The 14,286-nt window shown below is 43.1% G+C and overlaps 1 protein-coding gene across 4 annotated transcripts in view; it reads right to left on the minus strand.

Annotated features, from left to right (window-relative positions):
- Positions 1–2,127: 2,127 nt before the first annotated feature.
- The window catches only part of LOC149464646 (uncharacterized), a 58,522-nt gene continuing 46,363 nt past the window's right edge, over positions 2,128–14,286 (minus strand). The window contains exons 2-9 of one of the 4 annotated variants that reach the window (XM_089674233.1): positions 4,682–4,839; positions 4,526–4,590; positions 3,863–3,943; positions 3,415–3,538; positions 3,222–3,321; positions 3,005–3,098; positions 2,814–2,893; positions 2,128–2,422 (exon numbers count right to left, since the gene is read on the minus strand). In XM_089674233.1, coding sequence (XP_089530359.1) covers positions 3,864–3,943; positions 4,526–4,590; positions 4,682–4,839 — 303 coding nt within the window. In that variant the 3' untranslated portion in view covers positions 2,128–2,422; positions 2,814–2,893; positions 3,005–3,098; ... (1 more) ...; positions 3,415–3,538; position 3,863. The remainder of the gene's footprint in view (positions 2,423–2,813; positions 2,894–3,004; positions 3,099–3,221; positions 3,322–3,414; positions 3,539–3,862; positions 3,944–4,525; positions 4,591–4,681; positions 4,840–14,286) is intronic. The other 3 variants (XM_089674234.1, XM_089674232.1, XM_089674235.1) reach the window with 3 other exon arrangements.

The raw sequence follows: 14,286 nt of genomic DNA on the forward strand, positions 1-14,286 counted from the left end.
GCATTTCAATCGGGTTGAGGTCAGGACTCTGACTGGGCCACTCCAGAAGGCGTATTCTGTGCTGTTGCAGCCATTGTTTTGTTGAATTACTTGTATGCTTTGGGTCATTGTCCTGTTGCATCACCCATCCTCTGCGGAGCTTCAGTTGGCGGACAGATGGTCGTACGTTTTCCTGCAAAATGTCTTGATAAACTCTGGAATTCATTTTCCCATCAATGACAGCAATCCGTCCAGGCCCTGAGGCAGCAAAGCAGCCCCAAACCATGATGCTCCCTCCGCCATGTTTTACAGTGGGGATGAGGTTTTGATGTTGGTGTGCTGTGCCTTTTTTTCTCCACACATAGTGTTGTGTGTTCTTCCCAAACAACTCAATCTTGGTTTCATCTCTCCACAGTATATTTTGCCAGTAGTGCTGTGGAACATCCAGGTGCTCTTTTGCAAACTTCAAACGTGCTGCAATATTCTTTTTGGACAGCAATGGCTTCCTCCGTGGTGTCCTCCCATGTACTCCATTCTTGTTTAATGTTTTCCTTACTGTAGATGTGTCAACAAAAATGTTAGCATGTGCCAGAGATTTCTGTAGGTCTTTAGCTGACACTCTGGGATTCTTCTTTACCTCATGCAGCATTCTGCGCTGTGCTCTTGCAGTCATTTTTACAGGACGACCACGCCTAGGGTGAGTAGCAACAGTGCTAAACTTTCTCCATTTGTAGACAGTCTGTCTTACCATGGACACATGAACATCAAGGCTTTTGGAGATACTTTTGTAACCCTTTCCAGCTTCATGCAAGTCAACAATTCTTGATCGTAGGTTTTCTGAGAGCTCTTTTCTGCGAGGCATTGTTCACATCAGACAGTGCTTCTTGAAACCAGTAAACCCAAAACAGGTGTGTGTTTTTTAAGGGCAGGACAGCTGTCAGCAACACATCCAATATCATCACACTGATTGGAGTCAAGGTTGGCTCACTCCTGGCTCCAATTAGCTCTGGGAGAAGTTATTAAACTAGGGCCTCACATACTTTTTCCTCACTGCACTGTGAATGTTTACATGTTATGTGTAATTAAACCATGGCAACATCTAATGTTTGTGTAGTATTATGTTCAGCAGACTGTGTTCTTCTATTGTTGTGACTTAGATGACGTTCAGAGCACATTTTATGCCCAATTCATGCAAAACTCCAAGTAATCTCAAGGGGTTCACATACTTTTTCTTGCAACTGTATGTAAGAGTTCTAGATCCCTTTCTGTCCGTGAGACTGCCCTCAAGGTATTAACCAGATAGTATTATACCCCGTCAAGACTACATGTATTGTACCCACAAACATCCCCCTTATGTTTCCGGGGTTGTGGCCTCACCGGTACCTTGGTTCATACGTTTTGGGCTTGCCCAACTTTATCCTTGGTGTGGCGCAGGATATTTGAGGTAGCTACTTCACTGGCGAGTGTCCCGGTACGTCTGACTATACAGTCCTGTCTATTGGGAGCTCGTATCCCGGGGATTTCTGATGATGTCATGAGATTGATACATACTATTTGCATTTCCACTTTGTGGGCTATTGCCCTACATTGGAAATCTATCACTATACCCTTGGCCTCTGTTTTACATAGAGTTGATGCTGTGATGCTCATGGAGTGTATTCATTATACTCTACTGGATAAGATTCACTTATTTGATAGAAAATGGGAATCATGGAGGGTTCATAGACATTTATTACATGACTAAAGGCATTTAATTTGAAGGGTGATTGGCGTGTACTGTTTACAGATATATCATTCAACCTACATTTTCATTTATATTTCTCATGTACTGACAATCTATTCTCTTTTTCTCTCTTCTTATCTTTCTTACAAGATTGTGCCTTTCTGAATTGTACAATTCAAATGTGCTTTGTTATTACTGTACGTATTGTTTGAAACAATATTGTTGTTCTACAATCTATTCCTTGAAAAAATAAAATCGTTTGTAAACAAAAAAAGAAAGGGAACTTACAATTTTAGATTCTGGAAGCCAGTCAGACATTCCATTAGTAAGATCTTCCAGCAACCGTAGTGCAAATTTTTTGGCAATAATAGCTAATGAGCTATTTTCAATTGGGTTAAATAAGTTTTTCTTTTATAAACCAACACTTCTGATTTTGTGGTTTATTTAGCAAACATAACAATTCCAAAGTTGGTTTGTCTGGCTGCAGCAATAGTTTTGTGTTTGTAACTTGCAGCATGACATCACAAACACCGCTATGTGCTATGCCGAACAATTTTTTGCACCACAGACACTTAACATTTTGTTTAGACTCATCCTCAGCTGACAAGTATTTGAACTGCAGATCTTTCAGCCATGAGCATGAGAAGGAGCAATGCCTCAGTTTCTTCTTTTTTCACAGGTGGCTCATGTATTGCCCCTTCCATTCGTAAATACTGTCACCTTAAAAAAGGAGAGGGAGAGGGAGAGAGAGAGAGAGAGAGAGAGACAGGAAAGCTATAAGTCAGGGTTTCTCAACTAGGGTTCCTCCAGAGGTTGCTAGGGGTTCCTTGAGCAGTGAGAAATTTCTGACTCTCAGATACATTTCTACAGATACCAACAATCTTTTCAGCTATCTGTAAGGGGGTAATTCTTACCAATGACACAAGTGTTAGGAGTATTCTTCCCACTGACCATCACACTAATGTATCATGAGTTTTAGACATATAATTTTTTTGCAGGGGTTCCCTGAGACCGGAAAGTTATTTCAGGGGTTCCTCTGTTTTGAAAAGGTTGAGAAAAGCTGCTATAGGTAATAAAAATGGATCTTTAGGAATTTTGTGAAGAATCTTACTAATAAAACATGGTAGCTGCAATTAGACAGAGATGCATCTTGTGTGATGATTTTTATGCATGTGGAGTCCTGGAAGGTGTCTAAAAATGAAAAGAAAAAGAATAATCATGTAGTTTGTCTATGTTGCCCACTACAGTAGGCTGCAAAAACAAAGTTTTTGTGGTGTATTGGTGTAAAGGATAAGCACTGACCATTAGATAACCTGGTTGTCTAATCTGGCGGAGGTGTGGTGGTGGTGGTGTCTGTAGAGCTATACAGCTGCTTTTCTCAATCCTATAGAGTTTGCTAGGGAAGAAGAAAAAAAAAAATTAGCTTGATGTGTCCTTAGTCCCCACAGACTCCTACTCCCCCCACCCAAGTTCCCTTCCCCACAGTAACAGTCACATAAACAAAGTAGACATTCTATACTTATCAGAGGACACAGCTCCAAGAAAAGGGATCTGATATGGATGGACTGGAGACAGTGCCAGGGGCTGGTCAATTATGGGTGGCGTCACTTCAGGAGAACCTAACAGTACAAAGAGGAGAAAAGCAAACATGAGACTATAGCAGATAGTTTATTTGAGAAAGCACACCACAAAAACATTCTCTATTTGCTTACTGGATTCAAGACAAAGGGAGTTGCAGCAGGCAGGCCAGCAGTACTTCTTGATGGTAGTGGCAGTTTTCGCACCACCATATGGGAGCTGATGTGATTGGGAGTCCATAGTCCATGGAAATCCAACCTAATGGAACAAAAAAAAAAGAGGGTGGAGGGGATGTTGAAGGAGAAAAGCAAACATGGTGGTGTCCAGTGGCCACGACCATGTTTCTTTTATCCTCCTGGCCCAGTAAATTGAACTTAGTGCAAACAAAATGCCCAAAATCATCTCAGTGCTGCCATTAGTAGTAGTAGTAGTAATCATTCACAATCACATACATGTGGCCTGTGCCAGAAGAGCTAAGCTTAGGCAGGCAAGTGGCATGGCCTTTTTGCACTCTCTCAAACTGAACTTAGTGCACACAAAATGCCCAAAATAATCTCAGTGGCAGAGTAGTTACTAACATACATCACGATTCTGTGGCTTGTGCGAGCAGGGTTGCGCAGGCAAGCATGCTGAGTGAGTGGAGCGAAAGCAGATGTGGAAGCCCTAAAGCACAAAGAGAGAGAGAAGAACTCACTAGAGCAGATCATTTGTTGACACACTACAGCAAATCGTGTTTGTCCACAGTCCAGGGAAATCCAACTTAACAGCACAAAAAGAGGGAGGGTGAAGGAGAATATTAAACATTATAGTGACCACTATTATGTTTGCTTTTCACCTTCACCCTCTTGGCCAAGCAAATTGAACTTAGTGCACACAGAATGCTCAAAATAATCTTAATGGTGGTGCCAGTAGTGTAGTAGTAGTAGTAGTAGTACATATTCACATACATGTGGCCTCACTGCCTGTGCCAGCAAAGGTAGACTTAGGCAAAGCAGGCAAGTGGCATGGCCTTTTGCACTCTTAAACTGAACTTAGTGCACAACAATGCCCAAAATAGTCTCCGAGGCAGTAGTGCAGTAGCAGTAGTAGTACACATTCACAATTACATACATGTGGCCTGTGCGAGCAGTTAGGCTTAGGCATAGGCAGGCAAATGGCATGGCCCTTTTGCACTCTCAAACTGAACTTAGTGCATACAAAATGCCCAAAGTAATCTTAGCGGATGAGTAGTACTAGCATACATACCTTCTATGGTCTGTGCAACCAGGCAAGTGTGCTGTGTAGACAGTGCCTGAGCAGACAGAGCAGGCCTAAAACACAAAGAGGGAAAGAAAAACACCATGAGACACACTAGAGCAGATCATTTGTTATCACACTACAGCAAATCATGTATTTGCTTACTGTGTTGAAGCGGAATGCTTCTCATGAGTTGTAGTAGGCAGGTAGGCAGGCAGGCAGGTGGTACTTTTTGGTGGTAGTGGTACTTTTTGGTGGTAGTGGCACCGTGGTATAGGAGCTGTCATGATTGGGAGTCCACAGTCCAGGCAGGGAAATCCCACCTATCAGCACAAAAAAAGTGTGGGTGTTTTAATGGGCAATTTCTTAATGTCTTGAGTAACCCTCTTGAGAAAGAGGACCATGTCCGGGTTGGTGCTGGGAAATGGAAATTTATTAGATGGCTTTTTAAATGAGGGCATTCTAATGTCTGATCTACTTCCTTAAGAATGGCGTCTAGATCGATTGATCTATTAGATCCACTTGTTCATTCTCATCTAATAAAGATGATAGGTCTCTAATGGCTTTAAATTCTGTATTGGTGCAGGTTGTCCAGTCAAAATTACTGGAGTCAGTAGCAGGTTTGAAATGTAGGCATTTAAACAATATTTTATGAATGAACAATTGAAGATCTTTGATTAATTCAAATTTATTGGAATTTTGTTGGGGACAAAAACTGAGGCCACAAGCAGGTACATTTCTTTCGGCCTCTGTTAACATGTGGGAGGATAAGTTAACTACATTGAATTTGTCCTCTCCTTCTGTATTTTGACTACATATAGTTCCATCCCTCGACCCATTCCTTGAAATGGGAGAATCCCTCCCCATGTGAATTAACAATGTGAATTTGAAGAGGAGGAACTACCTCCAAAATATCTGAATGTGTCTTGAGTGATGACACTAGATGCATCTGAAAGAGAGGAGTTGGAGTCACCCATCACCTCACCATGTGTTGAGTCTACTGCAAGAAGGGAATGTGAATCACTTTGTGTGTTCCAATTGTGATGCAACTAACCGTATTTTGTACTTCTGAACCATAGTGCCATCACCATTAAATGTCTTTACAGTTGGTTGTGTCCATGTCATGAAAAACTTTTGACCTGAGTGAAAGAAGAGGAGTTAAGAGTCACATGCATGGATGAATTAAATCCCCGTCTCCTAAAGCGTCCTGTATAACTACCTTGTTTATTAAACTATTTATAGTTTTTGCCTTCATCAAATGCCAATTTGTCCCACCAATATTTTTTCTCTTTCTTCTGCAAAATATCTCTATTATAATAAGCTAAACTATCTTTGAGTTTAACTTCACACTCCTTTATAAAGGGATGTGAATTAAATTAAATCAGCTGTTGTTCAATGGCAGTGAGTTCTTTGTCAATATCTCCTACCTGTCTATTACACTCTTTCTTCAAAATTAACATAATCTCATTGGAGCAATGTCACAGATCGTTCTCTCATTCTTTTTTACAATCATTACTAATATTTTCCGAACTGGGAAAGATTTGAATACGTAGACCTATAGGATTGATTTTATCATTAATATATTTGTTAAATATTTTTATGTGCCAGAATAAAATTATTTTTTCTCAAGGATCTTTCCCATATTGAAAAAAAATCTGTCTCAACCTACTCCTTTTCCCCTAAACAGGTTTCGTATGTACTAATTAAATTAACCCAATCCTGTCCCTGAAAAGTGCTCATTGTACAGTATAATCAACACAAAAAATACAACACAACAATTAATTTATGAAAAAACAAAATAATAATGAGTATATTATACAGCTCAAGACAACCTCCCAAAAAGAAAGGGAGAATGGGTGTTTGAACACCCCAACTGAATAACATAGGGGTGGGTAGATTGTCGTGAGTTGGGGCCTACTACATCCCTAAATTATAATTACAAAGAGAATTGTCTCCCATGGGACTTTAATGCAGTCATACAAGTAAACATAAATGTGTAAAAAATAATTTTTATCCATACCAATTCCATTAAAAACCATAACAAAAAATGGAATTAAGCGCTGACATATATATATGTATATAATTTGACAACTTCTGGGCATAAACCTCTGGACATAAATTACAATAACAATATGGCATGAGCCACTTAAATGTACTTATGACATACAGTCTATTCGCGATGCATTTCAATCAATGTGCAATCTACATCAGGGGGAATATGACAGTACCTATAATGAAAAAAAAGACCAGAAAAATAGAATGCCAATATCATGTTTTTCTTGTTCTACTTCATACTTAATTTGCAACACTCACATGAATTTCCAGAGAGCATAAAGAGGTTGTTCAACATCAACTTGGAAGACCATAGAGCCAGCAAGACTGTGTGCCAAGAAACTCACAAGGAGCCAGCATTAACACCCAAAGCCAAATGGGAAGGGAATCACAAACCCCAGCTGCACAGAAATAATGGAGGCAGTGAATCTCATGTGCATTGTATGCTATTTGTAACAAGAGTTCCCAATTACATATTAAACCAGGGGTCTCCAAACTGCAGCCCTTGGGGCACCCCACTGATACAAGGCACTATCCCTTCCACTGACACCAAAGACAGGGCACTATTCCTCCCTCTGACACCAACAATAGGGCACTATTCCTCCCACTGACACCAATGATGGGGCACTATTCCTCCCACTGACACCAATGATTGGGGCACTATTCCCCCCACTGACACCAGTCATGGGGTACTATTCCTCCCACTGATACCAACAATGGGGCATTATTCTTATCATTGACAACAATTATGAGGCACTATTCCTTCCAATGACACCAGTTATGGGGCACTATTCCTCCCACTGACACCAATGATCAGGCACTAATCTTCCCACTGACATCAGTTATGGGGTATTCTTCCTTCCACTAATACCAATTATGGGATACTATTTCTCCCACTGACACCAATTATGTAATTTTTTTTCTCCCATATAGTAAACCAAGACCATGGCATTTTCTACTCCCACTGACCACAGTCTCGCCCCCGTAAAACCTATAATTACCTGTAGGAGATTCTATTTTTACATGGGCGGATGCAGGAGGTAGTAGGAAAACCACTTATGGTGGATGGCATTGAGACATGGGCTTAAGAATTAAATATAGCCCCAGGAGGGGTGAAGACCTTTGTAGATATACAAACAAACAATCTTTAAGTATAAGTTCCAGTTATAAATTAGGAAATCAAAAAAGCTACAGAATAATAACCGGTCATCTAAACTACCTACATCAGTGTCTAAGTTCTCAGAAGCTTCCTGCATCCAATGTCCCACAAACAATAATGATAGAAATTCTCTCCCCTATATACTGTTTAAATGATGGGGATTTTCACGACATGGACACAACCGACAGGGTGATTCACATTCCCTTCTTACAGCAGACTCAGCATATGGTGAGGAGATGGATGACTCCAACTCTTCTCTTTCAGATACATCTAGTGTCATCACTTAAGACACATTCAGATATTTTGATGGTAGTTCCTCCTCTTCAAATTCACATTTTTTATCCACATGGGGAGGGATTCTCCCATTTCAAGGAAGGGGTCAAGGGATGGAACCATACGTGGTCAAAATACAAAAGGAGAGTACAAATTTAATGTAGTTAACTCGTCCTCCCACATGTTAACAGAGGTTGAAAGAATGTACTTGCTTTTGGCCTCAGTTTATGTCCCCAACAAAATTCCAATAAATTTGAATTAATCAAAGATCTTCAATTGTTCATTCATAAAATATTGTTTAAATGCCTACATTCCAGATCAAAGGATCTTTGGGAATTTGTTAGAACACTTCATCCCAAGTTTCCTACATTTTATAATTTACCCAAACTACACACCGATCCCATTAATCCTTCAGGTAGGCCAATAGTTTCTGGCAAAGGTAGTCTGACTGAAAACCTTAGTTGTGTAATAGACACCACACCATCCATTTTTACAACTGATTGAAAATGTAACAATATCTAAGGATGCATTCTTGGTAACCATCGTTGTTGAGGCATTATACAGCACAATACCTCATAATTTAGCACTGGCCCGTGCATAAGGATTTAGCACAACAATGTACTTAAGCATGGCCATTTAATGAATTCATACTCTCGGGTCTGGAATTTATTTTAAACCACAACTTATTCCTCTTTGACGGCTCCCACTACCTCCAGGTGCATGGCGTAGTGATGAGGACATGTTGTGCCCCATCCTACGTCAATCTGTACATGGGGGAGTAGGAGCGGTCATTTCTCTCAGACGAGGACCTCACCATATAATCTTAACACATGGCAAAGGTACATCGATGACTTTTTTCTCGTCTGGGAGGGATCAGAGGATTTATTAATTCAGTGGTTGAGAGTGATGAATGAAATTGATTGAAATTTAAAATTCACAATATCTTATAGTTGAGATTCAGTTACATTTCTTGATACCTGCATTGCTAAACACCTGGAAGGACACCTCTTCAGCAACCTATTTCGTAAAAGGACAGCTGGCAATACTACATTGCACACTACAAGCTTTCATCCACAACCTTTAATTCAATCCATACCTTATAGCCAGTATTTAAGATTGCAACGTAATTGTTCCTCAGAAGTCTCATTCAAAAAGGAGGCTGATGCATAGGGATAGTGTCATTGAGAGGGGATATTTCAAAACATGTCATCGCAAGGCCTGTAATAGAGCTATTCTTGAGATCAATATCTTTTTAAAAAATATGTCCCCCTACAGGAAAACACCTATACGGGTTATTATCAGTTACACCAGCCAACAGATATATGCAGATATTAAACGAATCTTAATGCGAAGTTCCAGTTAAAAAAATAAATAAATAAAAAAAAACTGTAGCTGCTGACTTTTAAAATACAGACACTTACCTGTCCCTTGGTCCAGCGGTGTCCTCACCACAGCTGGTTTCACCAGCCATCTTTTCTCCCCAGCGCCGGCATCTTCAGTGTGGGCACCTGGCAGTGACAGCATTCAGCTTCACAGCTGGGTGCCCACTGCGCATGCGCGAGAATCGCTGCACTTTGTGAATGGCCCTGTAGTCTTCTCGGATCTGTCCCATGTACCAGAAGACCACGGGGAGGGAGGGGGGAGGACAAATTGCACTTCCAATCGTTGTAGGCGATCACAGCGGAAGTGGGAGCAGATATCTGTCAAATTCGGGTACCAGCTCCCCAAAGGTTCCAATCCTTAATGGTGAGCGGGGGACAAAGGCTTAAAGCAGAACTTCCCCTTTTGGGTGGAGCTCCACTTTAAGATGAGATTGGTCCATTCTAACTGATGATTCTACAATAAAACAATTTATTACTCCCACACCAGCAATCACCTTTAGGAGAGCTACCCCTTTAAAAGATAAATTGGTTAAAAGCAAATTCATGGAGGCAAACCGGAAGGAACCATGTTGTTACCCAGGGACTTATCCCTGTGGTGATTGCCCCTATTGTGCGTTTATGTTGGGCAGGTCAACTGTCAAATTGCTAAATGGAGAGAATTATCAGTTGCAACATTTTGCTAACATGCCACACCAAAGGTGTGGTATATATGTTATCTTCTGGAAATGCATGTAGAAACATATACATAGTATGAGGATAGGCAATTTATATCTCCCAGTAGGGAGACATGCCGTCCATACATATAATTATAAATTTCCCAATATCAAATTGGCATTAGAACAAATACATTCCTATAGGAAAAGGAGACTGCAATAAATCCCTGTTGCAGCTTGAATAAAGGTGGATATATAGACTGAGAGTCATTAAATCCCCTGGTCTTAATGATTGTGTCACATTTAGACCATTCTTAAAAGGTTTTTCATCAGGAAAGAAAGATTGAAATTGTACCAGCATGCTGGCAATTTTTATGATAAAAAAATAAAACATAGCAGTATGACGAGTGCAATACTGCTCACACAGAGTGGTTATTAGAAAATCCAAGCGGAGTAATATAATAAGTATTAACAAACAAGTTTTATTCGATCACATAGATCATACTGAGGTTAGACAGAGACATGGTAAACAAGTCTTTATAAAATCACTGAATTAAAAGCATTCGGCGGATCTAATAATATTCAGCAATCAGGAATCCACATAAGGCAATGAAGTTCCTAACTACTACATCAAAGGATTTCCATATTTTCCATATAGTATCTGCATAAGGGGAACATTCTTCAAAAAGTGTTTTGGTGACCACCACAGTGAATAGAATGACCTCCTGAAAATGGAAAACCAGAAAAAAAGGATCATAGTAGAGAGAACATAAAATAGGATATATGCACTAACCGTATGCAGTAACAAAACAACCCCATGACAGGTGTATATGTTATTCTGTTACCTTCTCATAAGCTTGATCATCATGAAAGGATGGATAGATGGCCTTCCTGGATATCCACCCCAAATGGAAATGTATCCACAGTAGTAAGTGATTCTAAAAGTGTATAGATATGAGACATAAATATGAAGCTACCATCAAACCTGAATGAAACTAATAAGGGTAAAAATCGAAAGAATATTACCATACAAAAGATCAAGGGGACTCCTCCTCACTTGAAGTAAGATCAGGTCTGGATGAAAAAGTGAATATGGGGGTGGGCAGCCAGGTAGTTGATATGTAAAGTCCAGACTGTTTGAAACAGTCTATGTATATATGAATATATAGACCCAAATCTGGGTTTCCAAAAATTGCTCAGTAGTCAGAAAGTAATACGGTTCCTTAAAAATATGTATGAGAGTATAGAAGCATGCCGCAGCACATATAAAGCATAGTATACAGATATTCCTCCAATATGAGTTCAAAAAATTCCCCAAAATGAGGTAAATAGGCACAGGGTTTCCAAAAATGTGAGGGTATGTAACCCGTTTATATTGATAGCACTAAAGCCAAATTTAGCCTAACGGCTATAAACTCGCCACCGGTGGAAGTAGGCTGTGACTCAGAGTTGCCATGTGCGGGCTATATTAGAAAATTGGTTAGTCTTGTGTACAAAAATTTGACAATGGCCACAGGGGAACATCCCAGTAGTACGGGTTTGCTTAGTTAGGCAGTTGGTTTTAGGAGTTCTTTGGAACTCTGATTGTACTAGAATTAGAGATGAGCGAATTATTCAAAAATTCGATTCGACTGATTCGGCGAATTCGTGAAAAAATTTTGATTCGAGTCGAATATATTCGCTGCGAATTTAACTTATAAAAGGGTGTTTCTAGGCTTCAGAGAGCCTTTATATTAGTGCAGAACACTGTACCTTTAATTTAAATGCCCTTGGAGTCTGCTGGGGAAGAGAAATAATACTGACAGTCAGTATGACATGCAGATGAGTGCCGTCGATCTTAGAATCACCGCACACTTCACTCATTTGGGCAGTCACGGGGCCAAAACCAGAGTGTGGAGCCACAGTGTGGCGGTGGAGGCAGCAGCAATGGGAGGCCATACAGCACCCTATGACAAAAATGGAAACCACCAGCAGTGTGAGGAGACCTGAAAGTGGCACATGGCAGAGTGTGGCGATGGAGACAGCAGCAATGGGAGGCCGTACAGGGACCCATGACACACTCTGGACCTGGCAGCAGCATGAGGAGGCGATACAGGGGCCCATGACAGATTACGGGCCTGGCAGCAGCATGAGGAGTTGGTACGGGGGCCCATGGCAGATTACGGGCCTGGCAGCAGCAATGGGAGGCCGTACAGGGACCCATGACAGACTCTGGACCTGGCAGCAGCATGAGGAGGCGGTACAGGGGCCCATGACAGATTACGGGCCTGGCAGCAGCATGAGGAGTCGGTACGGGGGCCCATGACACACTCTGGACCTGGCAGCAGCATGAGGAGGCGGTACAGGGGCGCATGACAGATTACGAGCCTGGCAGCAGCAACTTGGACAGGAGGACGTTCAGCTTCTGCAACGTCGGGTGCGTGCTCGCAAACTGTTGTCTCTTGGAAACGGATTCCAAGAAAGACTGCTGACGGAATCCGTGAAGAGGAGTAGCAGGAGAAGGAGCATCTGAACGAGCGGAATATGCCAACAAGCGACAACAGGGGCCCATGACAGATTACGGGCCTGGCAGTAGCATGAGGAGTCAGTACGGGGGCCCATGGCAGATTACGGGCCTGGCAGCAGCAATGGGAGGCCCGTAATCTGCCAGCACCCTATGACAAAAAATGGAACACACCAGCAGTGTGTGAGGAGACCTGAAAGTGGCACATGGCAGAGTGTGGCGATGGAGACAGCAGCAATGGGAGGCCGTACAGGGACCCATGAGAGACTCTGGACCTGGCAGCAGCATGAGGAGGCGGTACAGGGGCCCATGGCAGATTAGGGGCCTGGCAGCAGCTATGGGAGGCCCGTAATCTGCCAGCACCCTATGACAAAAAATGGAACCCACCAGCAGTGTGAGGAGACCTGAAAGTGGCACATGGCAGAGTGTGGCGATGGAGACAGCAGCAATGGGAGGCCGTACAGGGACCCATGAGAGACTGTGGACCTGGCAGCAGCATGAGGAGGCGGTACTGGGGCCCATGGCAGATTACGGGCCTGGCAGCAGCAATGGGAGGCCCGTAATCTGCCAGCACCCTATGACAAAAAATGTAACACACCAGCAGTGTGAGGAGATCTGAAAGTGGCACATGGCAGAGTGTGGCGATGGAGACAGCAGCAATGAGAGGCGGTTCAGGGACCCATGAGACACTGTGGACCTGGCAGCAGCATGAGGAGGCGGTACAGGGGCCCATGGCAGATTAAGGCCTGGCAGCAGCAATGGGAGGCCTGTAATCTGCCAGCACCCTATGACAAAATGGAACCCTGGGCTGGGGCAGGCAGAACCGCCGTATCTTTATCACGGTTTTCCCAGGCCACTGAATGGCGACGCTGCATATGCTGACGCAACGCTGTAGTCCCAACATAAGCCCCCTGGCCACGCTTGACTTTCTGGCCACATAGTCGACATACGGCTACGTTTACTTCCTCGGGCGGCTTGACGAAAAATTGCCACACTGCCGAGTAGGAAACTTTGCCCCCGCTACTCCTCACTGGCTGACTGCTACTTCCTCCGTGCACACCGGCACCACTACTGGCCGTGGTGGTAGGCTGCAGTGGAGCTGGTGCTCTACTCCGTGGCCGTTTGCCTCCACTGACACTGCTGCGACCCTGCTGCCTCCTGGCAGCAGCAATGGGAGGCCGTACAGGGACCCATGACACACTCTGGACCTGGCAGCAGCATGAAGAGGCGGTACAGGGGCCCATGGCAGATTAGGGGCCTGGCAGCAGCAATGGGAGGCCCGTAATCTGCCAGCACCCTATGACAAAAAATGGAACACACCAGCAGTGTGAGGAGACCTGAAAGTGGCACATGGCATGAGACACTGTGGACCTGGCAGCAGCATGAGGAGGCGATACAGGGGCCCATGGCAGATTAGGGGCCTGGCAGCAGCTATGGGAGGCCCGTAATCTGCCAGCACCCTATGACAAAAAATGGAACACACCAGCAGTGTGTGAGGAGACCTGAAAGTGGCACATGGCAGAGTGTCGCGATGGAGACAGCAGCAATGGGAGGCCGTACAGGGACCCATGAGACACTGTGGACCTGGCAGCAGCATGAGGAGGCGGTACAGGGGCCCATGGCAGATTACGGGCCTGGCAGCAGCAATGGGAGGCCCGTAATCTGCCAGCACCCTATGACAAAAATGTAACACACCAGCAGTGTGAGGAGATCTGAAAGTGGCACATGGCACAGTGTGGCGATGGAGA

Source organism: Staurois parvus, unplaced genomic scaffold, assembly GCF_062004578.1.
Source record: "Staurois parvus isolate SC_StPar_1 unplaced genomic scaffold, SC_StPar_1.0 ptg000149l, whole genome shotgun sequence".
Classification (NCBI taxonomy): Eukaryota; Metazoa; Chordata; class Amphibia; order Anura; family Ranidae; genus Staurois; species Staurois parvus.